This window comes from Balaenoptera ricei, chromosome 3, assembly GCF_028023285.1.
Source record: "Balaenoptera ricei isolate mBalRic1 chromosome 3, mBalRic1.hap2, whole genome shotgun sequence".
NCBI classification, from domain to species: domain Eukaryota; kingdom Metazoa; phylum Chordata; class Mammalia; order Artiodactyla; family Balaenopteridae; genus Balaenoptera; species Balaenoptera ricei.
Genome location: NC_082641.1, coordinates 139,584,663 through 139,612,491, shown reverse-complemented (window position 1 = coordinate 139,612,491; position 27,829 = coordinate 139,584,663). Strand labels below are relative to the sequence as shown.

General features: G+C 40.4%; 1 protein-coding gene across 2 annotated transcripts in view; it reads right to left on the bottom strand.

Moving 5' to 3' along the window:
* The window catches only part of TTC1 (tetratricopeptide repeat domain 1), a 75,565-nt gene that overhangs the window by 7,685 nt on the left and 40,051 nt on the right, over window positions 1-27,829 (bottom strand). For both annotated transcript variants that reach the window (XM_059917612.1, XM_059917611.1), the window contains exons 4-8: window positions 13,354-13,414; window positions 12,001-12,113; window positions 8,499-8,535; window positions 3,683-3,831; window positions 1,375-1,429 (exon numbers count right to left, since the gene is read on the bottom strand). In XM_059917612.1, coding sequence (XP_059773595.1) covers window positions 1,375-1,429; window positions 3,683-3,831; window positions 8,499-8,535; window positions 12,001-12,113; window positions 13,354-13,414 — 415 coding nt within the window. The remainder of the gene's footprint in view (window positions 1-1,374; window positions 1,430-3,682; window positions 3,832-8,498; window positions 8,536-12,000; window positions 12,114-13,353; window positions 13,415-27,829) is intronic.

Here is a 27,829-nt window from a genome sequence, read left to right as displayed (position 1 = left end):
CCAAGTCTGAAGCATCTCCCCTTGGAGTCTGAGTCTATCCAGCAGGGGCCGGAGGGCTTTGGATCGACTAGGTTAGTGGCTTCTTCTCAATCAACTTTGCTCTCAGAGTGATCTTTGGGGAAATTTGTCTCATTCTCTGGATACTGATGCCTAAAGGCCATAAATGGCCAGGCTCAATTTATTTTAAATGATTTTCCTTTAGTCCCATGTGACTGCAATTCACAATATAGATTTAGAAAATATTCATAAGGAAAAATATATAGGAGGTCCTGAACAGAGAACTATCAGACAGGTTATAAGCAGACTATGCTGGGCAGGTCTCTGTCCAGGAGCCTTTACTCCCCTTAGTCAAGCAGACTGTTCATGAGAGGAACTCTCTAATTCCAACTATAAACATGCTTTGGTAAATATAAGAAGTAACTAAAACATGGGTCAAATGAAACCATTTCCCCGACCCCCCAACCCACAGTCTTTTCCCCCTTCCTATTCCTACTAATTCTTGCCCTCTCATGTGTTCTCAAACACTAAAGGGACTCTGAAGGCCATTTTCAAAAGAAAAATCCCCTTGGTTTTGACATGGTATTGGCTTGTACTGATTGCATCCTAATGAACTTAATTTAAAACCTGAAGTTGGGACTTCCCTGGTGGGGCAGTGGTTAAGAATCCGCCTGCCAATGCAGGGGACATGGGTTCGAGCCCTGGTCCGGGAAGATCCCACATGCCACGGAGCAACTAAGCCCATGCACCACAACTACTGAGCCCATGCTCCACAACTACTGAAGCCCGCGTGCCTAGAGCCTGTGCTCCACAACAAGAGAGGCCACTGCAACGAGAAGCCTGTGCACCACAACGAAGAGTAGCCCCCGCTCGCCACAACTAGGGAAAGCCCACACACAGCACCGAAGACCCAATGCAGCCATTGGGTCTATAAATAAATAGATAGATAGACAGATAGATAAATAAAAAACACAAAAACCAAAAAACCTGAAGTTGTTTACTCAAATGAAGAAATTCAACTGTTTTTATGAAATTCATGATCTGAAACAGAGGTTGGTGGCAGCCCAGGTTGGGAGTTAATTATGTTTGCATTCTTGAAGGCAGGAAAATTTTCCAAAAAAAAACCCAAACAACACACACAAAATGGAAGTTTAGTTTTTGAAAAGCTGCTATCCACTCTAAACCAAACTGCTCCTTCTAGAGTTAAAAATGGCTAAGAACTCACTAGCCCCACGGTACTGGTGCCCACAACAAACGAAGGGCCCCAAAGCTATTTCTAACTGCTGTATTCTCCTCTAATGAATAAAAGTATTGATGGCCCCATCCCCAGCTTCCTAGCTATTTATGGTCAAGAGAAGGTAAGGAAAGCAGACTTACCTAACATATCTTCCTTTAGTCTTTCATTACGTTCCTCAATTTGCTTAGGTAACCTCTGAGGGAAAAAGCACCAAAACGTGGGTTGTGAAAATCTTTTGGATTTATTTTGAATTTGAGAAACATTAAAAACCTCATGTGAAAGTGAGACCAGGTTAAGTACATATACATGAGCCTATTAAACATAGAGAAAAACAAATGTCTGTCTGCGGGGGAGCTACAGAGACAGGAGTTTGGTTTGGTTCAATGCTATATTCCCAGTTCTTAGCACAGTGGCCCAAGGAGGACCTCAATAAAAACTTGGTGAAACACACACACACACACACACACACACACACACACAGAGAAAATGTCTGAAAGGATACAAACCAGATGTTTACAGGGGTATATTTAGGTGGTGGGATTATAGGTGATATTTATATTATTAATTTTTTTGCTCATTTGTATTTTTTAACTTGAAGTCCTTTCTTTATATAATCTAATTTGTTGAGAAAGCATCAGATCATCTCAGCCTTGGCACTACTGCTATTCTGGACTGGGTAACTGCTGTAGGGCTGTCCTGTGCATCGCAGACTGTTTAGAGCATCCCCGGCCCCCACTCACCAGATGCCAACAGTACCCTCCCAGTCATGACAAAGTGCCTCCCTACACTGCCAAATGTCCCCTGGAACCAAATCACCTCCAGCTGATCTAGATTAGAGTCTTCTATGGTCACTTTTAGCTCTGTAATTGCCCCCAAGTACTCTGGGAGTCCAGTATTAACTCAGTTGTAATAATTCAAGATAAAATAAATTCTTTATGCATATGACAGCTAGCTTTAAAAAAGGGCTCCCTTTCACGGAACTCTTAAAACTAATTTCACAAGGATAAAGGCTACCAAGAATTTAGCCAAGATTTTAAGAACTCTATTCCCTTTCCTCATGTCACATTTAAGTTAATTCTAACACCATTCAGAGATACGTTAAAAGTCAGATAAAGGATTAAAACTGCTTTCAAATTGCTTATGTATTTTAATTACCCCAACGAGCCCTTCTCCCATTATTCAAAAGATCTGTTGTTACTGAAGGAATTCACCTCAAGTGGGTATAAAAACAAAGCAAAACAAAACCCAAACCACCTAGAATATTAGTGCAGGGAGATGAGTCAACATTTCTCAGGTCAGCTTGGTGGAATAACAGTCCCATGAACTAGATGGGAACCCGTATAGCAGGGGCTCAGATGCCCTCAGGGGCCAGAGAGGAAATGTAAATAAGTAATGGACCGGGTGTAAGGCAATAGGACGGGCATGCTCAGCGTGGAATCGAGAGCTCCAGCTGAACGCCAGCGTGTGGGAGCTCAAGGAGGAGCCAGCCTGTCCGCATCTTTCAATTTCAAGAGGAGCCCGACTTAGATTTTTATCTAGTAAAATCTTTCCATTTGTAAATGCTGGCAAGTGCCCTCAATTCAAAAAACAAAACCGAGAACTGTGGCTTAAATAAAAGACTCCTGTAGCTCCCCGGCTCCTGCCACCTCTGCTGCGTACTGGGTTCAGAACGGACATCTCCATCGTAATGGCCCTCTGAAAAGTCTGGCAGCGAAGAAACCTGTTTAGTTAAAGCCAGTGTTTGTCGAACTTACTTGAACACGCATTATTTTGGGGCAATAAGATATACACATCCAATACTGCAGTATATCCTTCAGAGTGTATCTTGCTCTGTGCGTTAGAGATAATCAAAGAGTGGTGCTAAAGGTAAAAGCACAAATCTGCAGTTATTTTTAAAGGGAGGAAAACCAGTAACATTTAGCTAACTTACAACTGACATAAAAAATATTATGTCATTTAGAAGCAAAAGGATTTTTAGTGCCAAGGACAAGAACTAGAGTCATTTTAAGAGAGATAAGAAAGTTAGTTTAAGATATATTCAATTGGAAATGTGCTGGCCATATGACAATGAATAGAAACTTGGTGACTGAGTAAGGAAAAGGATGAAAACAAAACCAGAAATTTGTTACCTATAATATTAAGACTCACTTTCAACTAAACCAGGCACCTACAAGTAGACAAGATTTCCCTAGTCCAACAATGAAATAAAGTTCTTGTCAACCCTAGATGTTAAAGGTTTACACAGATAACACTTTTAGAATGAAGATTACATAGTGCACGGTACAGTGGGTGTGTGGCCACCACTTCAAAGTTCTATCTCCCATATATTCTGATAAGCTTCTCAAAAGCTTAGAAATGGCATATAGTTGTGTCTCTAAGGATTATTTAACATTCACCGAGTAGCAACACAAGGAATAGAAAATATTTTTGTAAAAAAATTAGGTTTACCATACAAGCTTCTCTTGCTTGATGTACTGATGGGTCTTTTTCTAGTATGGATTTATAGTCTTCCAGGGCTTCATCCAGCTTGTCAGTCTTCTCGTACAACTCCGCTCTCCTCAATATTGCCCTGATATAGCTGGGGTTTAACTGAATTGCTATAAAAAGAGAAGAAATAATTGTCACCATGAGGAAAAAGGGCCTATACATCCTCAGCTATATCAAGTTTCTTTATTATTCTCCATGGGTCCATAAGGAAAAGTTATTTGTCAAAGGACATACCTACAGTTGGCAAACTTCTTCTGTAAAGGGCAGATAATAAAGATTTTAGACTTTGTGGGACAGACCGTCTGTTACAACTACTGAACTCTGCTATTGTAGCATGAAAGCAAGCATAGACGATGCATAAGCAAATAAGGTTAGGTGTATCACAATAAGCCTTTATTTATGTATACTGAAATTTGAAGTTCACATAATTTCTATGTGTCTTGAAATATTACTTCTCTTTTAATTTTATTTCCAACCATTTAATGTAAAAACCATTCTTAGCTTGTAGGCTGTAAAAAAGCAGGTGGCATGCAGGCTGGATTTGGCTTGTGACTGTAGTTTACCAAACCCTGGTCCATACCCAAGTTCTGCTTTCCACCTACTTGTCCTTCACCCACTTCAGAACAGGCCAAAACACAGAGCTCAAGGCACAGTGAAAAAGTAAGAGGGAATTTGAAGTCACACATTAAAAAATTGAGGGAGAACTTTGGTGGCAGACTCTGCTATCATTCTCTCTTTTCTAGGCCTCAGCTACTGAGGTCGTGCCTTGACTCCTGAGGTTACATTTTTAGCTAAATCCTCACTGTTCCTTCAAACACCCGCTCTAACACCCTTAGATCACTGGCACATAATATCCTCTCCTTTTTCCAACAACAACCTTTCCAATAATCCAGTGCCCGCGTTTTGGTTCAAGTATACTACAGTCTTGTATTCTTTTTTGAGTTGTTTCTTTCTCTGTTAGAAAGCAATATCATGGGGCTTCCCTGGTGGCGCAGTGGTTAAGAATCTGCCTGCCAATGCAGGGGACACGGGTTCGAGCCCTGGTCTGGGAAGATCCCACATGCCGTGGAGCAACTAAGCCCGTGAGCCACAACTACTGAGCCTGCGCATCTGGAGCCTGTGCTCCGCAACAAGAGACCGTGACAGTGAGAGGCCCGCGCACCGCGATGAAGAGTGGCCCCCACTCGCCGCAACGGGAGAAAGCCCTTGCACAGAAACGAAGACCCAACACAGCCAAAAATAAATAAATAAATAAATAAATAATTTAAAAAAAAAAAAAAGAAAGCAATATCATGGCTCTAGAACTTTTTTTCTTTTCAAGTGATATACTTGTTTTTAAATTCACTCACGCTTTCAGTAACTATTTATTTAGTACCTAATATATGCACCTAGTGCAGTGTATCTCTGGAGTATACTAGTGGCAAACAGAACAGACTACGTCCACGTTCTCATGAAGCTTTAAGCTATTCTAGGAGGCAAGAGAAGATGGCATACAAATAATTTCAGATAGTTTTGTGCTGTAGAGAAAAGTAAAACAAGGTGATGTAAATTCAAGTGAAGAGGGGAATAAGTAACTTTAGCGAGTGGTCAAATATGCAAAAAGGATTATTTGAGGGAGGCCAGCCATTTGAAAAGCCGAGGAAGAGCACACAGGAAAAAGGACTAACAAGAGTAAAGGCTCTAAAGCAAGAATAACTGTGACGTGTTTGCTGGTGACTAGGTAAGGGCTGCGGCAGAGATGAGGTTGAAGATGCGCAACAAGCAGGTCATGGAGGCCTTGCTGGCCAGGGAAGGGAGCTTGGACTTTTTCTTAAGTGTGATACGAAGCCACTGGAATGGTTTCAAGCAGATTAAGAAGATTAAGACATAATCTGATTTACAGTTTTAAAGGATCACTTTGGCTACAGTGTGGAGGGGACGAGGGGAAGCAGAGACAGCTGGGACGTCACTGCAATGGTCCAGATGAGCGAGGATGCTGACTAAGCTGCTAACCGTGGAGACGGAAAGGAGAGGCCAGATTAAGGAAACGTCTTTGAATCAGAGCCCAAAGGATTTGCTAATCAATTAAGCCATGTGGAATGAATGAAAGAGTAATCCGGGATGACTCCAAAGGTTTTCATTTCAGCAAGTAAATAATGGATAATAATGCCATTCATTAGAATGAAAAAAACTAACCTCAAGTTGTATTCATGCATGCATGCATGGGGACTGCGGAGGCACCAGAGTCTGTTCTGGGCACGTTAAATCTGCAATGCCTACTAGACATCCCAGAGGAGGTGTCAACTTTGCAATGGGATACAGGGCTCCAGACTACAGGGCAGAGCCAAAAATATAAACTATAGCATAGAGATGGGTTATTTAAAGTTGCAGAACTAGATGAGATCACATAGGGAGAAAATATAGAGGGAAAAAAAAGAAGAGGGCCCTACAGATGAAGAACTAGGGACTTCCGACATGATGAGGCTGACAGAGAAGCCAGCAAAAGAGACTAAAAAGGAATAGCCAATGCAACAGAAGAAAATGAGGAATGACACACTGTGTTAAATGCTTTTGGGAGGTCAAGTAAGATGAGGATAGAGAAGCAACTACTGAACAAGAGGAAGTTGTTGGTGACCTTTACAAGAAGGGTTTCAGGGGCATGAATGAAACAGAAGTCCAAAGGATGCGTGAGGAGAGAATGGGAGAAGACAAAGGAGACACAGTAGGTACAGACAATCTTTCAATGAAGCAGACCAGAGAAATGGGACAGGGGTTGGAGGGGGATATTGGTTCAGGAGGTTTTCTGAAAGAACCCAAACCTCAACATTTCAACTTTACACGCTGTCAACCTCCCCTTAGTCCAGCACATCATATTCTCTTAAAATATTCCCAACTACATTATACTCACAGGAAAAAAAAAAAAAAAACTCCAATGACCTCTACTACATCTTTTAAAAAACTGAACCCCCTAATTTACATTTTAACTCAGATACTGCCCCCTTCTCAACTAGTGGATAGCTTCTAACAATGCAAGTATGTATTGAAGAGAAAGAACTCTTCCCATGATTACTTTTTTTTTTTGGCCACGCCTCAAAGCTTACAGGATCTCAGTTCCTCGACCAGAGATTGAACCCGGGCCCCGGCAGTGAAAGCACTGAGTCCTAACCACTGGACAGCCAGGGAATTCCCCATGATCACTTTACAAAAACCTCAAATGTCAACTTTTCACTCTAACTTGTGATTTTCTTTCTCAATCCATATAAACAGAATTAAATTAAACTTTGTTTATGCCAAGGCTAAAAGACCAAAGGTGACTAGCATTAAATACTCTTCCATATAACTGGTAGTAATGAGCTCCAAATATGACCTCAGAAATAAGCTAAGTCCTTTGCCAGGGTTTATGCATTGAGTGGGCATGTGTTTGGGGGGTTGGTGGGAGGAGAAGGGTCCTTAATACAAATAAACCATACTAGTGTCAATGTATTTGGCCTATGGGTTCAACAACCCATATGCAGCCCATAACAACTAAGTATAAGCACATGAATACTGATTTAACCAAATCCAAAAACAAATCTGGAAAACACTTTGGTTGGAAACACTTTCCTCCCCCTTCCTTTCATTTTCTTGGCTCCTACACTGAGGGTTACAGCTAGAAATGAATTCTCTTTCCTAGTGTATACCCTGCTAATCAGGCTTACAAGGCATTTTCTCACCATTTGGTTACAGAGAAAAGAACTGAAAATCAGAAGCTTGTTCCTAATTTAAACTCTTCAAACCCACACATCTCACACAGATTAAGGTCAAACACCTTCTTCCAAACAAAACAGTACATTCAGAATTAGCTGCAGCCCAAGATAAATAGATCAGAAGAAGTTTGCTAGATTCTAATGTAGTAACAGTTTCATTCAGATACTCTATAGAAATACCAAGTATAAAGAAAAGAAATCCAGTAGAGAGGGTGACTAATTCATGTTAAAAAAACCTAAAAAACAAAACAGAAGAGGGAATTCATGCTTGGTCTGAGAGTGGGATTAGATAATATATAAGGTTCTTTCTAACTCTATGATTCTCTCAGAGAAAATGTTATCCAAAGGAGGAAAATGGAAAAAAAAACAACAACAACCCACAAGAGTAGTAATTAGCTAGAAAGACTCATGAGAGTAGCAAGATGCAAGGAAAATGATTGTGTGTTCTCCACGCCAAGACAAGACAACCGTCTGGCCTATCAGTAAATTTGTGGAAAAAACAATGGTGATCTATGTCTGGGGCTGTCTCTATCAGTTGGTAGAACGAAAAGACCATGACGGAACTCAGATAGCAGAGGCTTGATTCATTGTGTGGAACCTGAAAGGATAATTAAAATGATGGCAAGGAGGTCTGGATTAAGTACTACATCTGAAGAGAGTACCAATTCCCTAACAGCAACTGCCCTTCCAAACACACAGATTCAGGTACCCCAATAGCAGCTAACTGAGATCTTCAACTTCAGTTTCAAAGGAGAGTAATTTGGACACACAGGGAATAAACTCTGTTTCCGTGGCCAAGGTAGCTTGGAATTATTCTCCATATATTTACCAATACAGGATAAACTGACTGAACTATCCATTCAAAAGCATGCTTACACTAAGACAACTACTGTGCAGTACCTCTAAGAAAGGCCGAGAGCTTCTTCTTTAACTGCCTCAGAAGAAGAGTACATGTGTACAAGTACACACCTGACTGAGAGCCTCCTTATTTGCTTGTCTAGCTGAGGTAATGCTTTTGTATGTTAACATGCAACAAGACCAAAAAGCTGTACCTTTGCTGCAGTCACCGATGGCCATCTCTTTCTTGTCCTAAAAGGAAACAGATCATTAATATGTCACCCTAATTCTGTCTCAATAGCCCAAAGGCTCAATGACATATGCTGATCATTAATAATTGCTTATGGAGATGCAGAATGCTTTTCGAGGAAATAACACCAAAACATGCATGTTACTTCCAAGCTAAAATTCAAACTATGCTCACAGCTCTAACTTGAAAGCCTCCTGGTGACAAATTTTTCAAGTAGCTTCTTCCTAAAGTATCTTTAAAGATTGTTGCAATTGACTTGTTATATTTGCAAGACACTTTACATTAGAATGTTGACAGTGAGAAAATTTTGTGATCAATTAACAGGGCAAATGACTGATATATGAATAACTGAATTAATAACCCTCCTCTTTGGCTAGCTGTTATATATCGCACCCAAAGTGGTATCTTGAAAATGTATACAGATGGTCCATCTACAGACTACTGTATGGCTTGTCGTGTAGTCTCAGTTATGAACCTTAATTTATCCACTGATGAAACAAAAATACAAAACAATTCACTAAATAAGATATCTAACTAATTTAACTTGCTGAATTGAGAAGCATGGCACAGTGGAAAGAACACAGGATATCAAAAGAACTAGATTCTAGTTTCAGCTCTGACACTAATCTGCTATTTAACTTTTCTAAGCTCTAAATGTCTATTTTCCCCAAATTAGAAATGTTCTACAATGTTAGAGAAATGTTAGTTCAAATAAACGTTCAATACTTCCATAATGGCTACTGTAGCAAATGCCAAATATTTTGCAGAATATTTTAGAGCAATGTCTACCAAATTGAGTTTCAGGATTCAATCAGAAACAGTTCCAGGATGGGGAGTGACTGCTTAATGGGTTTCCTTTTAGGGCCATAAAAAAAATTTTGGAACCAGACAGTGGTGATGGCTGCCTAACACTGTGAATGTATTCAGTGCCACTGTGAATGGCACTGAATTCTATACTTTAATATGGTTAAAGTGGTCAATTTTGTAGCATGTGTATTTTACCCACAATAAGCAAAAAAGGTTCCAGAGTCATTTGGGAAACACTAACTATATTATCTCTTCCAGTGTTCATCATAGCAATTCACATATTAAAAACTCTAACAAGAAGTCCTGTAGTAAAGAAATCTGTAAGTCAGTATTTCCCCAACTTATTAGATTTCTATAAATCTAAGATTCAGCTTCATATTTTAAACTGAAATAGGAGTAAATCTTTATAACTTTTAAAAATAATTAATTAATTAATTAATTAATTTATGGCTGCGTTGGGTCTTCGTTGCTGCGCACAGGCTTTCTCTAGTTGCAGTGAGCGGGGGCTACTCTTTGTTGCAGTACGCGGGCTTCTCATTGCGGTGGCTTCTCTTGTTGTGGAGCACAGGCTCTATGCACACGGACTTCAGCAGTTGTGGAACGCAGGCTCAGTAGTTGTGGCTCACGGGCTCTAGAGCGCAGGCTCAGTAGTTGTGGTGCACGGGCTTAGTTGCTCTGCGGCCTGTGGGATCTTCCCTGACCAGGGCTCGAACCCGTGTCCCCTGCATTGGCAGGCGAATTCTTAACCACTGCACCACTGGGGAAGTCCCAAATCTTTATAACTTATGTGTACAACTGCTGTGGTGGTATTCTTTGTGCCCCCAAGTAACTACTTTTAGAGCCTATTTTTTTAGGGCTTTGTCTGCTCTTGTGTAGTCAGGCCTAGAGCTGAAACTCTGTCCTAACTCCAGTTTGCCTTTTCCCTCTCCCGACATGAAACATAAAGCTTGCCCAGGCACACCCAGTCAGGGATGCTGAGCCTGCAAACTTGCCTTTCAGAAATTCTTCTTAAAGCAGTTAACCCATCACTTCCTTAAACTCAGAACATGCTCCTTAAATCACTTCAGCACATTAATTCTGAAAGTCTCCAAGTCTATAATTTTAGGATCTTTTAAAAATATTAGGAATGCAAGTTAAAAGAACAAAACAAACAAAAACCCCACTAACAAACCTATCCTTTGTTCAGGAAAGAGTCACAGAGCAACTCTCTTTCGAGTTCTCCTCAGCTGTGACAGACAGAACACTAGCAAGGCCATACATTTTCCTAATTCAAGAACCAGTCGATCATACTAGCCCAACACTAGCAATGCCAGTAACTTGGCAACTGTGGGAACAAAGAACCCCAAAACCCAGGAGCCAAATGGGTATGGTGCGTTTTCTCTGACACTGAAGGTATCCTTGATCTCACTTTACAATGACAATTTCCAGTCTAAGAATGTGGCTAGATGTCTCCAAGAGGCAAAAGTGAAAGATCAGAATTTTCCAGCTAAGTGTAAAAACTGTTAGGTGTGAATTCTGATCGATGGTGGAATATATTAATGACTGTTGTTTTAAGTAAACTTAAAACAGTTGTTTTATTTCCCTTAATACAAAATGTCTGTTTGTATACTCCAGAATTATTCCTTCTCTCATGCCACAGGAATCACTCTAAAAAACTTCACCTTGGACACTGAATCCAATAATAAAACATACGAGTCTGGGTTAAAATAAAACTTTTTGCATGTCCGAATATTCAAGTACACCCCCACCCCCCTTTAAAAACCCTGGCCATCCAAAGTGACTTTGGTAGAAGCACTAGAGAATTCCAGTCAACATCAAAAAAGAAAGTGATGTAGATACCTGATCTAAACGAACAGAAAACCACTTCACCCAGTCTTGGGTCTGCTTCGTAGTTGCTTAAAGGTGTGTTAAAAAACCTACCCTTTGTGCTTTGAATATAGTCACAGTTAAACAAGTGGTATTGTTTTTTTCAAGCTCTCATCATTTTAATCTGGCAAGATTTACTATGTTGACTAAATAGGAATATCAGACAAATCACAAATCTAACTTTTGGTATCCAGCACAATACCAAACAAATATATTTATACTCTCATCTATTCTAAATTCACCGTTACACCAGGTTCTCAATCCTTTGGAAATACAAAATACCTTTGAACTTTCCCTGACACCTACTTTGCATTTAAGTGTACCTCTCAGCCCAACTCTTGGACGTTTCTCCCTATGTCCACACTTTCAACAGAAAATCAGAATCTCAGGGATAAGCATCTTGAAGTCCAGTTTTAAGCACTGTTTCCTATCACTTTGGGTCTTTATCTAGAGTTCCAGAGGCCTAAAATAAGCAGCTGTAGCTATTCTAGGAGATGCACTAGGCTCTTTGCTTCATTAACTTGCCCTAGTTTGGCGGAAACTTTGCCAGGCTTCCTTCCATGAAAGTGTCCACTCAGCCACCTTAATGAGGAATGTGAACAGTAATCTGACTGAAGTTTTTCAAAATATTTTTTCTATCTTCCCCGTGCCCTTTAAATCAGGGAAATATATGGGTAGGAAAAGAGAGGCAGCAACTTTAGAGCCCCTACGCTTGTTTCTGGAGAGAAGCTATACTACAAAAACACTGTTAAGTTCATGTGCTTCTTAAAAAGAAAAAGGTCAAAGATACATACCTGTTTCATCCTTGCAGCAGCTCTATTTGAAAACAGAATAGATCTGTCTTTCTGGAAGGAGGATGGACACATCTGAAGGGCTCGACTGTAAGTACTTTCAGCTTCTATATAATCTGAGGATAAGGTAAAACATGAGAGGTCATTATGATTTTATACCTGATATCACCGTATTCCAAAAGATCTCAGAATGCATAGCTTTCCATTCACGGGACAAAGGTCTCCAACAGAATGCTCTATATGTTCACCTTTCATTTGGCTTATCAATTTAGTAAAGAGTTTTGAAAGGGGATTAGGGAACTGGACAGATGAAAGAGACTGAAATCTGGGATTAATGGCCCGGGGTGAAGAAAAAAATCCTATGTATATATTTTCATTAAAGACATTGTGCTTTCACGGAGTCAACCCCGCTAAAACTGCTTCCATGAAATGTTTGGAGAAACATTTTATAGAGCCAAAAGCAACAATGTAAAATTCAGCAGTTGACTAAACACCTTAAAAGAAAAAATGGTGATAAATTTATATATCCATTGCCACACAAAGAATTATGGTCAGGGTACTAAAAGAAAAATTGCCTACTCACTCCTTTCTCAGATTTGAAATATTTAATACTAAAATACAAGGAGATACGTTTTCAGAGAACCTTTAGTTTTCTTAGAAAAAAAGAAGTGATGATTGCTAAACCAGGATATAAGAAAACAAATTTTTTTTAACCTAAAAATAACTAGGGGAAGATGTTACTACTCCTAGATTTCTAAAGCATGCACACTCTGAGATGTGATAGAATTTGATTATAAGATCAAATAGTTCCCCCAAATTATAAGAACGAACCCCACTTATTCCTAAGCAAATATAGGAAATGCAGAAGGAACATCTCTCTACTTAAGGCATCCACAGAAGAAGGCACATGAAAGAGCAACCAAAGTACAAGCAAAATCCTTCCCTCGGCCACACCGGATGCACTGGGCCAGTATTCACAGCACTGTCACAGGTGAGTAACGGGGACCCTGTTTTGACAGCAATGCAGCAAATAGCCTTTTAACATTCCAGTTTAGAGTTTCCCAAAGCAAAAACTCAAGAGTTTTTCCTCCTAATCTCTGGGTTTATAGACAGTAGATTACAGAAAAGAAAAACTATGCCTGTGCCTAGAGACACATGGTAACTGGTCACTTTCACTGGAGAATAATTTGGACCTGGTAAAAAAACAAAATTCCAAGGTGTTGGGAGGCAACAGGGTATTATTAGCAGTTTAGGTCTGCTAGTTGTTTCCAAATGTTCTTTGGTGTTTCTTCACAGAATCTACAAAAGCATGAGGAGTCAAGACGCCCAGCATCAGTGTTGAAATAGGTATCTTACCTCCTTTCTTAAACTGCTCATTTCCCTCCTCCTTTAGTCTAGAGCTCTCTTCTCTCCTTCTCTGAAAGAGATCAGAGAATGACATAAATTCTCACAATATTATGATAAATGAACAAAAAGGTCAGCTTTCATTTCACATTACGCTATTCAATAGGCAGCAGCTTGACTTTTGAGAACTGGGTCAGTTTTATCTAAATCTCAAACATACAGAAAAAAACACATGACCATCTGGCTAATCATCAAGTGAATTCTTGATGTTTAAAAGATAAAACCCAGGTTTTCTATGTTTCTAGCTTTTGCATGGAACAGTAATTTCTATTTACTAAAAATGAAACTAAGTACACCCACTGGTACGCTTACCATTACAAATTCAAATTCTAGATCTGCTACTTATTAATTGTAGAAGATCCTGGACAAGTTCCAGATCGTTCTGAGCCTAGTTTCTTCATCTAAAACTTAAGGCTTTAATAGACTTATGGATTAATGTGATAATTTATGTAAAACTCCCAAAACACCGACTGGCAAATAGGGCTCAATAAATATGAGCTATTATTTTTCTGTAAAATAAATAATGTAATACTTATTTAGCTACGATTGCAGTTTGTGTCATAAAGGTGACATACAGTAGCCAGCAGAGCGCATTATGGAGGACAAGTCTTATTTGCAGGGTCAGGCAGTATGCAGTTAGCAGGCTAACACAGGGAAATTTGAAGAAACCCAGAGAAACCTCTCTTTTCTTAGCTTCTTCTAACAACTCAGAAATTAACACAGATGGCCAAGCACTCTTTGAACTCAAAGGCAGAGTGAATATTATTCTGTAGAGCAAAGATGACACGTGCCGAGTCCCTATGTGCTTTCAGCCCTGAACATCTTAGCAATATGGTTGGCAGAAGCAGAACTGGCAGCAGGGTCTGCCTGCCACCTTTTGACAGCATTTTTAAAAAAGAGAGAATCTCCAAAAATCTCTTCCTTCTTTCTTGAAGCTTCTGACTAAATAAAAACTTCAAAGGGAGGAAATAAAGTTAGCAGGGTTTTTCATCCACAGTACAAACTGGGAGCCTAAACAATTGGTACTCTTAAGATTAGGAACTAAACTAAAAATGTTATGTCTCTGGAGATTTGTAAATGAGCTGTTGAGACCAGGGTGCTTTCCAAATACCTTATTACTATACTCTGGATGAAACAGAACACTTGATGAATCTCAATAAAGAAACTAAAAGGTAGGTATAAACTGAATTTAGTTTTTATGACATCTATTAATGTTCAGCAGACACAATAATAATTCATTTTAAGATATAACATATCTGAAGAAGGACTACTCTAAGGGAATACAGGAAAAAATAAAATGGGTAGTGGTGATGGCAATCAAAACACAAAAATGTGGCCACATTTACCTAGTACTACCCAGGAAGGAGGTGCTTGAATTATAATATCCTCTGTTGTACTGGTCAGGATTTTTGGATGCTAGCAAAAGGACTATCTTAGGCAAAAAAAAAAAAAATTAAGGGAATATTTACTGGAAAGCTACTGTGGGGCTCACACAATCAAAGGGAGACCTAAAATATAGACTTAGAAAACAGGCAGGACTCAAGGCAGCTCTGTTAAGTCAAAAAGCAAGAAAACATTAAGTGTCTTTTAGTGGAAGAATCTGGCCAAAATAGGACTGTAATAGCAGCCAATAAATCCTAACCATTCCCCTTTCTTTGTCCTGATCCAGATTTAAAGTTTTGGTCAGAAGCATCCAATGAGCCAAGCATAGGTCACATGCCTTGGCTGTCAGAAAACAGAGTGAGGGAATCGGGGGATTGACTGGCACTCAACATGATTACAGCACAGGGGAATTTCCTCCACATGAGAAAGGGGATTTGATGCTGGAGGCCAAGAAAACCCCATAACAAATCCAGTTAAAAGTTATTTCAACCCCAAATAGATAAAGCAATCTTGAGAAAGAAAAACAAAGCTGGAGGCATCATGCTCCCTGATTTCAACCTATATTACAAAACTATAGTAATTAAAACGGTATGGTATTGGCATAAAAACAGACACACTGATCAATGAAACAGAACAGAGAGCCCAGAAATAAACCCACACACACGGTCAATTAATTTACGATAAAGGAGCCAAGAATATACAATGAGGAAAGGACAGTCTCTTCGATAAGTGGTGCTGGGAAAACTGGACAACCACATGCAAAAGAATGAAAATGAACCACTATGTTATACTACACTCAAAAATTAATTCAAAATGGATTAAAGACTTGAACGTAAGACCTGAAACCATAATACTCTTAGAAGAAAACTAAGGCGGTAAGCTCCTTGACATAGGTCTTGGTAATGATTTTCTGAATCTGACACCAAAAGCAAAGGCAACAAAAGCAAAAATAAACAAGTGGGACTACATCAAACTAAACAGCTTCTGGACAGCAAAGGAAACCATCAACAAAATGAATGGAAGAAAAAATTTACAAATCATATACCTGATAAGGCATTAATATCTAAAATACATAAAGAACTCATACAACTTAACAGCAAAAAACCTCAATCTTATTAAAAAGAAGATCTGAATGGACATTTTTCCAAAGAAGACATACATGGCAAACAGGTACATGAAAAGATGTTCAAAATCATTAATCAGCAAGGAAATGCAAATCAAAACTACAATGAGGTATCACTTCACACCTGTTAGAATGGCTATTATCAAAAAGACAAGAAATAACAAGCGTTGGCAAGAATGTGGAGAAAAGAAATCCCTTGTGCACCGTTGGTGGGAATGTAAATCGGTACAGCCACTATGGAAAACAGTATGGACGTTCCTTAAAAACTTAAAAATAGAACTACCATATGATCCAGCAATTCCACTTCTGGGTATTTATTTTAAGAAAATGAAAATACTAACTCAAAAAGATATCTGCACCCCCATGTTCACTGCAGTGTTGTTTACAATAACCAAGATATGGAAACGATCTAAGTGGCCGTCAATGGGTGAATGGTAAAGAAACTGTGGTGTGGGGCTTCCCTGGTGGCGCAGTGGTGGAGAATCTGCCTGCCAATGCAGGGAACACGGGTTCGAGCCCTGGTCTGGGAAGATCCCACATGCCGTGGAGCAGCTAGGCCCGTGAGCCACAACTACTGAGCCTGCGCGTCTGGAGCCTGTGCCCCGCAACAAGAGAGGCTGCGACAGTGAAAGGCCCGTGCACCGCGATGAAGAGTGGCCCCTGCTTGCCACAACTAGAGAAAGCCCTTGCATAGAAACGAAGACCCAACACAGCCAAATAAATAAATAAATAAATAAATAACTCAGGAGCTCTTTAAAAAAAAAAAAAAAAGAAACTGTGGTGTTGCATACACACACACACACATATATATACATACAACGGAATATTATTTAGCCATAAAAGAGAATGAACTCTTCCCATTTGCGACAACATGGATGAACCTAGAGGGCATTATGCTAAATGAAATAAATCAGTCAGAGAAAAACAAACACCATCTGATTTCTCTTATATGTGGAATCTAAACAAAACAACAAAACAAAACAAAAAACACCAGGCTCATAGGTTGGGGCAGGGGGGTGGAGTGGGGTGGGGTGGGGTGGGGTGGGTTTGGGAGAATGGGTGAAGGGGTTTAAGAAAAACTAAAAAAATTTTTTTAAATTCTAAAACAATTCTAAATTCTAAATTCTAAATTCTAAAAACAATTTCAATTAGGGTAAAATCAAAACCTTATAAATATTAGGGAATTCATTTGATCAATTTTAAATTCACTCAAAACCACACACACATCCATGTATCACTGGCTAATAACGTTCTAACAATGAAATGAAAAGTTGTTTTCACATTAGAAAATATATTAATGCAAGGTAGCATGTTAATAAGTTAAAATAAAAAATTATAGGATCACATGAATAAATGCATCACAGGTCTTAAAGGTCTGGAATATATTTTAAAAAAACAGTTATATCAAAAAAATTCTTTAGAAAAGGGCAACTCATCAAGTTATTAGAGTTTAATGTCCATACATTAACAATTTCAATCTATTTTAACTCTAATTTCAAGCTACTTTCTGGTCTATATCTGCTCTCCAGTGCCAACTTATCAGGAATGTTCCATGAACACAGATGAGTCTTTCAGACTGCCAGATCAGGCTCTTGTGAAGCACGCGTGCGTGTGTGTGTGTGTGTGTGTGTGTGTGTGTGTGTGTGTGTGTGTGTGTGTGTTTAAGAGTTTAATCATTATTTGGTAAATTTAGAACATTAACATTTCAATGAGAAAAGCCTAGAGCCAAGGTGCACCCAGAAGGAATTATTGATAAGGGCCAGCCTGAGCAGGCAGCCTGAGAAAAGCTCACGGTGTCTTTATAACTAGGCCTCAAAGTTGAACTGGCCAAGAGGTGAGCTCCAGAACGTATTTCAGAGGCCAATTATTCTAAGGAAGGAATTTTATTTTTTGGTCTGATAAATCACAACTCAGTGACCCGTTAAGCAGTAAACCCTGGAAAAAGAGCTGCTGCTTCCACAGATTGTGTAAATTGAGGATTAATTCAAGTATCAATATCATGCTGAATATCTCCCTGGCAACAGCTAAAAATAGCACTTTGAAGAGTAAGCTGTGCTATCTCCCAGCTGTGCCAGGAGACTAACGTGATCCCAGTACAAAGACTAGGATTTATTCTGCTGCCTGAACATACTCTTTTTTCCAAAGGATGGCACGCACACTGTGTAATGTTATGGAATCCAAGGACAGATTTCATCGTGTGTAAGTCTTACTTAGCATGCTAAGTGCCGGCAGTATTCACACATGAGTGAACTGGTAGTGCTGGTATCCTGCTGCATTACTGGGTGCAAATCTTCCAGGTTCTTGTCTAACGTGGTTAGGAGCTCTCTCACATGCCTCCACAATACCTTTTAACACATTGCAGAGACCTCACAGGCAAACATCTGTTCTAGAATTGTATTTCCATAAGAATGGGGACAGTTCTTACAGGGCTCTAACTCAGTAGTCCTCCCCATCACTAAAAACTCAGGGAGAAATAGTGACATTACCTTGCACTGTAAATCATCACAGAACTGCCAAGGAAAACCTCAAAAAGACAATGCCCTTGATGAATGGAGTTTATTTCAACAGTTATTACCACAACTGCAAACTTTTCAGCCTGGCACTCAAAGTTCACTATAACTTATACCAGTATAGCATTTCATTGCTTAACATCTGCTGTCACATACGTTAGCTCAGCTCATCTGCTTCCCAAGACAATTCTGAGAGATGGGCATGGAGGTATTTACCTATTTTACAGGTTAAAAAAAAAAAAATGAAGATTCAGAAATCTTTTATTCTTTGCAACAAACTTCTATTCCAACCTACTCAACCTAATCTCCCATTACTACACAAGTCCTCTCTTCTAGACAGCTGGATCTCTTATTCTTCACTCCATTCTTTTGCTTACCTACCCACCTTGGAATGCCATTGTTTTTCTTCTAGATTTCCCTTCCAGCTGCCCAAACCAAATTTTCCTGTTTTCAAAGTCTAGCACAAACCATATCTCCTCCCCAGGACTACCTTTCACTTCCTTCCCCACATGATCTTCCTTTGAATGTAGACTGTACATAATGCCTCTATTTGGGCAACTCAGTTCTACCTCACAGGTTGTTTTTTAAAATTATAAGAGGACTTCCCTGGTGGCGGAGTGGTTAAGAATCTGCCTGCCAATGCAGGGGACACGGGTTCGAGCCTGGTCCGGGAATATCCCACATGCCGCAGAGCAACTAAGCCCGTGCGCCACAACTACTGAGCCTGTGCTAGAGCCCACGAGCCACAACTATGGAAGTCTGTGCACCTAGAACCCGTGCTCCTCAACAAGAGAAGCCATTGCAATGAGAAGCCCGCGTACCACAACAAAGAGTAGCCCCTGCTCACCGCAACGAGAGAAAGCTGGCACGCAGCAACGAGAACCCAGTGCAGCCCAAAAAAAAAAAAATATATAAGAGAATTAAAAAAAGCACTGCATAAAGTCTGGAATGTTATAAAATGCTCAGATGGTTTCATGGGTTGAAGAACACTGTACATTCTTTAGACCAGGGCAAGAGGGGCCCGTCAAGGTCCTCTTCTGACCGCACCCTTCCTCCTGTGGGGCCCCTTTAGACCATGCTCCAGATTTCTTACCTAAGTTTTCTTAGGCCACTTCTAGGATCTGCGTAAACCTTTGCTTGGATCTATCCCCCTAAGGGTGAACTTTGCTGCAGGTGTACATTATATTCCAGGTGCAATACTTTGTACTCTGCCTTCCCCATACCTGGAATCAGCCATTCCTCCAAGGAGTCCTGGATTCTTTTAGTGGGGAATGGCATTTAGAAACCAAGATCTAGGTGTTACTAGGGAGTCACTGCTTTTAGGCCCTCTCAATGAAGATACCCATGAAAATACATCTTAAACAAAACAAAAATCCCAAGAGTCAGAGAATACATACAAGTGAAATCTTCTATGTATGTATTCAAGTAAGTGAATACCACACCAACTCCCACAGTGAAAACTCTAGTTCCCAGTAACAGCAATATATTTACTCATTTGCTCTATCCTACAATAAACAAAAAGGTTCAAAATTACTATATGACTATAACTACCTATAACCTACCACGTAAAGTTCAAGATTTCATTGCAGTTCTTTCCGACTTCAGGATATATTCTACTAAGGGTATACAGCCAGAACATTATGTCCAAAGTTATTGGAATTATCTTCTCTATGTAATCAATTTGATATAGTTATGTTAACATGTAATCAATTTGATATAGTTACATTAATTTGTTTCTGTTTGTAATCCATTTTAGGCTTAATTTTCCTTATTCTTTCTGATTTAATTTTAACATTTGAATGTGTAAAATATTTAAACAGTTCAAAACTCAATACTATGTGGGACTTTTTTTTTTTTTTTTAAAGACACGCTTTTTTTTTTTTAATTTAAAAAATTTTTTGCTTGTGTTGGGTCTTCGTTGCTGTGTGCGGCTTTCTCTAGTTGTGGCAAGCGGGGGCTACTCTTGGTTGTGGTGCACGGGCTCTAGGCGCCCGGGCTTCAGTAGTTGTGGAGCATGGGCTCAGTAGTTGTGGTGCATGGGCTTAGTTGATTTGTGTCATGTGGGATCTTCCCGGACCAGAGGTCGAACCCGTGTCCCCTGCATTGGCAGGCAGATTCTTAATCACTGTGCCACCAGGGAAGTCCCTAGGTGGGACTTCTGATGTGTCTAAATGAGGAGGTTTCCAAACCCTCTAATCCAAAAGCAACTACAAAACTGGACACAAAGATAAAAAACAACCATTTCAGTGTCCTGGAAATTGATTACAGGATTAACAACAAAGCGAATAACACTTATTTTAGGAAAAACTCATTTAGGAAATAACCATGAAAATCTGTGGCATACTTGCTAGAGACTGCTCCCCTTTTTCCTCCCATCATTCAATGTGGTAATTCTAACACCACAAGGTAGGTTGTGAATAACCAGCAGTTTCACTGCTGGAGGACTGACTTGATTCAAAGAAGGTGAAATAATCCATGCCCAGTAGTGTTGCAATCTGAGTGGCAAGCAAACAGGGAAGGCCAGGGGTTCTACTAATCTGTGGTAGCAGTCCCAGTTTGGCAAACAAGGGACCCATGGGTCAGACAAATGTAACAGGAAGATACAAAGAGACAGTCATAGAGGCACTTGACAAGCTCTTCAAATATCCTGGCTGACTGGAGTTGATGTGCACACTTGAGAAGGATGGAGAGGGCTGAAACTATTCATGCATCCTTGTTCTATTAGAAGCCTGTGCACGTGTGCTGAGGAAATGCAAGAGGGTCCAATGGGGCAGACCTGAAAACTATCTGAACTTGGAACACACTTCTAAATCCACACACAGATCCAATGACAGCAGGTGGAAGCCGTATCGATTTGATGTGTTTGAACATAACCCCTGACCAGTACTGCATGGCCACTAAACTGTGTGGAAACAGAAGCAACCTCAAGAAGGCCAGACTTAAAAATAAAAACAGGAACAAAACCAAAAACCAACTGTGCAGAGCCATCAGTGGCCACACATCCCAGAGGAAATGAATCACACAGCTAAGTCCAGGTAAATTACTAAACAAATAAGCAGACAGGCAAAACAGCAACAACAAAAATAATTGGGGGGTGGGGTGGGGGAAGGTCAGACTTTAGAGTTACTACAATATTACTTAAAATGCCCAGATTCAACAAAAAAAATTGTAAGATATGCAAAGAGACAAGAAAGTTTGACCCACAATCGGGGGAAAAAAACAGTCAACAGAAACATGAGTATATACAGATCATCTGGGGAAGCCCCCTCACCAGTGGGGAGATCAGCTGGGACAGAAGGGGAGCTTTGGGGGCTTGGAGGTAGAGCCCAGCAACCGGTCTGTGGCAGGCAGGACAGAGTGAGACCTACACAGACGGTGCATGCCACAGCCCTGAGCTCCCCAGCCTGAGACGTGTGTCTGCTGGTGCAGATGGGGGCTGGGGGCTGGATCGTGGGGTCTGGAGAGCAGACCCAGGTAGAGGACTGCTGTTGGCTGCGAAGAGACAGCCTGAAGGGATGGGAGTCAGGAGCTCCTCAACCAGGAATGTTCGTGGAAGAAACCTGGGCCGCCACAGAAATGCAGCTCCATGGCTGAGTGGTGCGTGAAGGGTGCGGCTGCCACTGCAGCCTCTCCCCATGCACCAGCCCCTGCCTCCACAGGCACTAGGAGGGGCTCCCGCTTGGGTGGACTTGCGTGCCCTGGTTGCCACCTTGGCCCCCTCCCGCCTGCGCAGGCCCATGTGCCCTGGGGGCAGCCTCAGGAGCAGACGCAGGTGGGTGGGTAGCCCACACGCAGAGGTGGGGCTGAAAACACAGCTGAGCCCCAGAGGCCCTGCAACTATGAAAGAACAGCTGAAATCTCTCCTCACGTCTGTGTGAACCACGGATTTACACCCCCGCTGCCAGCTTTGTAAATTCAGCGCCTGCAGAACATCCAAACAGACGAGGGCTCCTGCAGCCAAAACACGTCTAGCTTTAGCAGCCGTGGGCTTTGTGGGCACATACACACAAGGGGTTGGGCCAAGCCAGAGTCTGAGCTGCTTCCACAGCTCCCATAGCGGGTCCAGGTGCATGATTACTGCAGTCCTATGACCTAACTTCAGTGGATCTCTGCGGGTGCCCTGGTGAAAACAATGCCGCAGAGACACCAGAGCCAATTGCCAGCATACCCACAGTTAAGGCGGGGCCGAGAGCAGTGCCAACAACAGTTTAATTTGTGAGTGCACACAACTGGTGAAGGGTGACGCAGCAGAGCACACTCACAGGTGAACAGCTCCAGAGGAGGAATACTCAGTGGCTTCTCTCTCAGTGGGAGTGCTCCAATCCTGCCTATCTTGCACCACAGATCAGAAACACACCTCAGAAATGGATCTGGGGGCTTCTACTCCAACAACTGGGTAGCAGACCCTGCCCCTGACAGGGCAGTGACAACCACAGAGCAAAGGGGAGGCCCTGCTCAATATCCAGTGCAGGCTCTGGTCACCACAACATCAGTCACACCTCCTATCTAGAGGATAACAGCCAGCATACACTGAGGAAAGAGGCGGCAGACATTCATACGAAAAAAAGCCCTTGCACCAAAAAATATTAAACCCACACAGGCTACACAGGGATGCTCCCACATAAAAATAGCCCTCCAAGACGTCTGAGGGTCTGGCATCGGGAGGAAGAACCCCAGGGCATTTGGCATTGAGCGCCAGCGGGGCTTGAGCGCAGGAGCTCCACAGGGCCAGGAGCTCTTGGAGGGTGCACACAAGGTCTCACATGCGCTGGGACCCAGCACAAAGCAGGGGATATTGATTGGCGGCCCCACCCAATAGCCTGCAGGTTCCAGTGCTGGGATGCCTCAGGCCAAACAACCAGCAGGATAGGAACACAGTCCCACCCATCAGCAGACAGGCTGCTCACAGCCACCTCAAAACACACCCCTTCACACGGCCCTGCCCAACAGAAGGACAAGATCCAGCTTCACCCACCAGGGCGCAGTCACCAGAAGCAAGAGGAACTACTATCCTGCACCCTGTGGAAAGGAGACCACAAACACAGAAAGTCAGACAAAATGACATGACAGAGGAATATGTTTCAGGCAAAGGAACAAGATAAAAACCCAAAAGAACAACTAAATGAAGAGGAGATAGGCAATCTATCTGAAAAGGAAATCAGAGTAATGATAGTAAAGATGATCCAAAATCTCGGGAAAAAAATGGAGGCACAGACCAAGAATCTACAAGAAATGTTTAATAAGGATCTAGAAGAACCAAACAGCAAACAAACAGAGATGAACAATACAATAACTGAAATGAAAACTACACTAGAAGGAATCAATAGCAGAATAACTGAGGCAGAAGAACGGATAAGTGACCTGGAAGACAGAATGGTGGAATTCAATGCTGCGGAACAGAATAAAGAAAAAAAGAATGAAAAGAAATGAAGACAGCCTAAGAGACCTCTGGGACAACATTAAATGCAACAACATTCGCATTATAGGGGAGAAGGACCAGAAGAAGAGAGAGAGAAAGGACCTGAGAAAATATTTGAAGAGATTATAGTCAAAAACTTCCCGAATATGGGAAAGGAAATGGCCACCCAAGTCCAGGAAGCACAGAGAGTTCCATACAGGATAAACCCAAGGAGAAACACACCTAGACACACAGTTATCAAATTGGCAAATATTAAAGACAAAGAAAAATTACTGAAAGCAGCAAGGGAAAAATGACAAATAACATACAAGGGAACTCCCATAAGGTTAACAGCTGATTTCTCAGCAGAAACTCCACAAGCCAGAAGGGAGTGGCATAATATACTTAAAGTGATGAAAGGGAAGAACCTACAAACAAGATTACTCTATCCGGCAAGGATCTCATTCAGATTCGATGGAGAAATCAGAAGCTTTAGAGACAAGCAAAAGCTAAGAGAATTCAGCACCACCAAACCAGCTCTACAACAAATGCTAAAGGAACTTCTCTAAGTGGGAAACACAAGAGAAGAAAAGGACCTACAAAAACAAAACCCCCCAAAATTAAGGATATGGTAATAGGAACATACATATCGATAATTACCTTAAATGTGAATGGATTAAATGCTCCACCCAAAAGACACATGCTTGCTGAATGGATCAAAAACGATACCCATATATATGCTGTCTACAAGAGACCCACTTCACACCTAGGGACACATACAGACTGAAAGTGAGGGGATGGAAAAAGATATTCCATGCAAATGGAAATCAAAAGAAAGCTGGAGGAGCAATACTCATATCAGATAAAATAGACTTTAAAATAAAGAATGTTACAAGAGACAAGGAAGGACACTATATAATGATCAAGGGATCAATCCAAGAAGAAGATATAACAATTATAAATATATATGCACCCAACATAGGAGCACCTCAATACATAAAGCAACTGCTAACAGCTGTTAAAGAGGAAATCAACACTAACACAATATTAGTGGGGGACTTTAACACCTCACTTACACCAATGGACAGATCATCCAAAATGAAAATAAATAAAGAAACACAAGCTTTAAATGACACAATAGACCAGACAGATTTAATTGACATTTATAGGACATTCCATCCAAAAACAGCAGAGTACACTTCTTTCTCAAGTGCGCACGGAACATTCTCCAGGATAGATCACATCTTGGGTCACAAATCAAGCCTCAGTAAATTTAAGAAAATTGAAATCATATCAAGCATCTTTTCTGACCACAACGCTTTGAGATTAGAAATGAATTACAGGGAGAAAAACGTAAAAAACACAAACACATGGAGGCTAAACAATACGTTACTAAATAACCAAGAGATCACTGAAGAAACCGAAGAGGAAACGAAAAAATACCTACAGACAAATGGCAATGAAAACATGACGATCCAAACATATGGGATGCAGCAAAAGCAGTTCTAAGAGGGAAGTTTATAGCTATACAAGCCTACCTCAAGAAACAAGAAAAATCTCAAATAAACAACCTAACCTTACACCTAAAGGATCTAGAGAAGGAAGAATAAACAAAACCCAAAGTTAGCAGAAGGAAAGAAATCATAAAGATCAGAGTGGAAATAAATGAAATAGAAACAAAGAAAACAACAGCAAAGATCAATAAAACTAAAAGCTGGTTCTTTGAGAAGATAAACAAAATTGATAAGCCATTAGCCAGACTCATCAAGAAAAAGAGGGAGAGGACTCAAATCAATAAAATCAGATGAAAAAGGAGACGTTACAACAGACACCGCAGAAATACAAAGCATCCTAAGAGACTACTACAAGCAACTCTATGCCAATAAAATGGACAATCTGGAAGAAATGGACAAATTCGTAGAAAGGTAGAAACTTCCAAGACTGAACCAGGAAGAAACAGAAAATATGAACAGACCAATCACAAGTAATGAAATGGAAACTGTGATTAAAAATCTTCCAACAAACAAAAGTCCAGGACCAGATGGCTTCACAGGTGAATTCTATCAAACATTTAGAGAAGAGCTAACATCCATCCTTCTCAAACTCTTCCAAAAAATTGCCGAGGAAGGAACACTCCAAAACTCATTCTATGAGGCCACCATCACCCTGATACCAAAACCAGACAAAGATACTACAAAAAAAGAAAATTACAGACCAATATCACTGATGAATATACATGCAAAAATCCTCAACAAAATACTAGTAAACAGAATCCAACAACACGTTAAAAGGATCATACACCATGATCAAGTGGGATTTACCCCAGGGATGCAAGGATTCTTCAATATATGCAAATCAATGTGATACACCATATTAAAAATTTGAAGAATAAAAAACATATGATCATTTCAATAGATGCAGAAAAGGCTTTTGACAAAATTCAACACCCATTTCTGATAAAAACTCTCCAGAAAGTGGGCATAGAGGGAACCTACCTCAACATAATAAAAGCCATATACGACAAACCCACAGCAAACATCACTCTCAATGGTGAAAAACTGAAAGCATTTCCGCTAAGATCAGGAACAAGACAAGGATGTCCACTCTCACTACTATTATTCAACGTAGTTTTGGAAGTCCTAGCCACGGCAATCAGAGAAGAAAAAGAAATAAAAGGAATCCAAATTGGAAAAGAAGAAGTAAAACTGTCACTGTTTGCAGATGACATGATACTATACATAGAGAATCCTAAACATGCCACCAGAAAACTACTAGAGCTAATCAGTGAATTTGGTAAAGTTGCAGGATACAAAATTAATGCACAGAAATCTCTTGCATTCCTATACACTAATGATGAAAAATCTGAAAGAGAAATTAAGGAAACACTCCCATTTACCACTGCAACAAAAAGAATAAAATACCTAGGAATAAACCTACCTAGGGAGACAAAAGACTTGTATGCAGAAAACTATAAGACACTGATGAAAGAAATTAAAGATGATACCAACAGATGGAGAGATGTGTCATGTTCTTGGATTGGAAGAATCAATATTGTGAAAATGACTATACTACCCAAAGCAATCTACAGATTCAATGCAATCCCTATCAAATTACCAATAGAATTTTTTTACAGAACTAGAACAAAAAATCTTAAAATTTGTATGGAGACACAAAAGACCCCGAATAGGCAAAGCAGTCTTGAGGGAAAAAAACGGAGCTGGAGGAATCAGACTCCCTGACTTCAGACTATACTACAAAGCTACAGTAATGAAGACAGTATGGTACTGGCACAGAAAAAGAAACATAGATCAATGGAACAAGACAGAAAGCCCAGAGATAAACCCACGCACCTATGGTCAACTAATCTATGACAAAGGAGGCAAGGATATACAATGGAGAAAAAACAGTCTCTTCAATAAGTGGTGCTGGGAAAACTGGACAGCTACGTGTAAAAGAATGAAATTAGAATACTCCCTAACACCATACACAAAAATAAACTCAAAATGGATTAGAGACCAAAATATAAGACCAGACACTATAAAACTCTTAGAGGAAAACATAGGAAGAACACTCTTTGACATAAATCACAGCAAGATCTTTTTTGATCCACTCCCTAGAGTAATGGAAATAAAATCAAAAATAAACAAATGGGACCTAATGAAACTTAAAAGCTTTTGCACAGCAAAGGAAAGCATAAACAAGACGAAAAGACAACCCTCAAAATGGGAGAAAATATTTGCAAACGAATCAATGGACAAAGGATTAATCTCCAAAATATACAAACAGCTCATGCAGCTCAATATTAAAAAAAACAAACAACCCAATCCAAAAATGGGCAGAAGACCTTTCTCCAAAGAAGACATACAGATGGCCAAGAAGCACATGAAAAGCTGCTCAACATGACTAATTATTAGAGAAATGCAAATCGAAACTACAATGCGGTATCACCTCATTGTATACACTGGAATATTACTCAGCCATAAAAGGAACGAAATTGGGTCATTTGTAGAGACA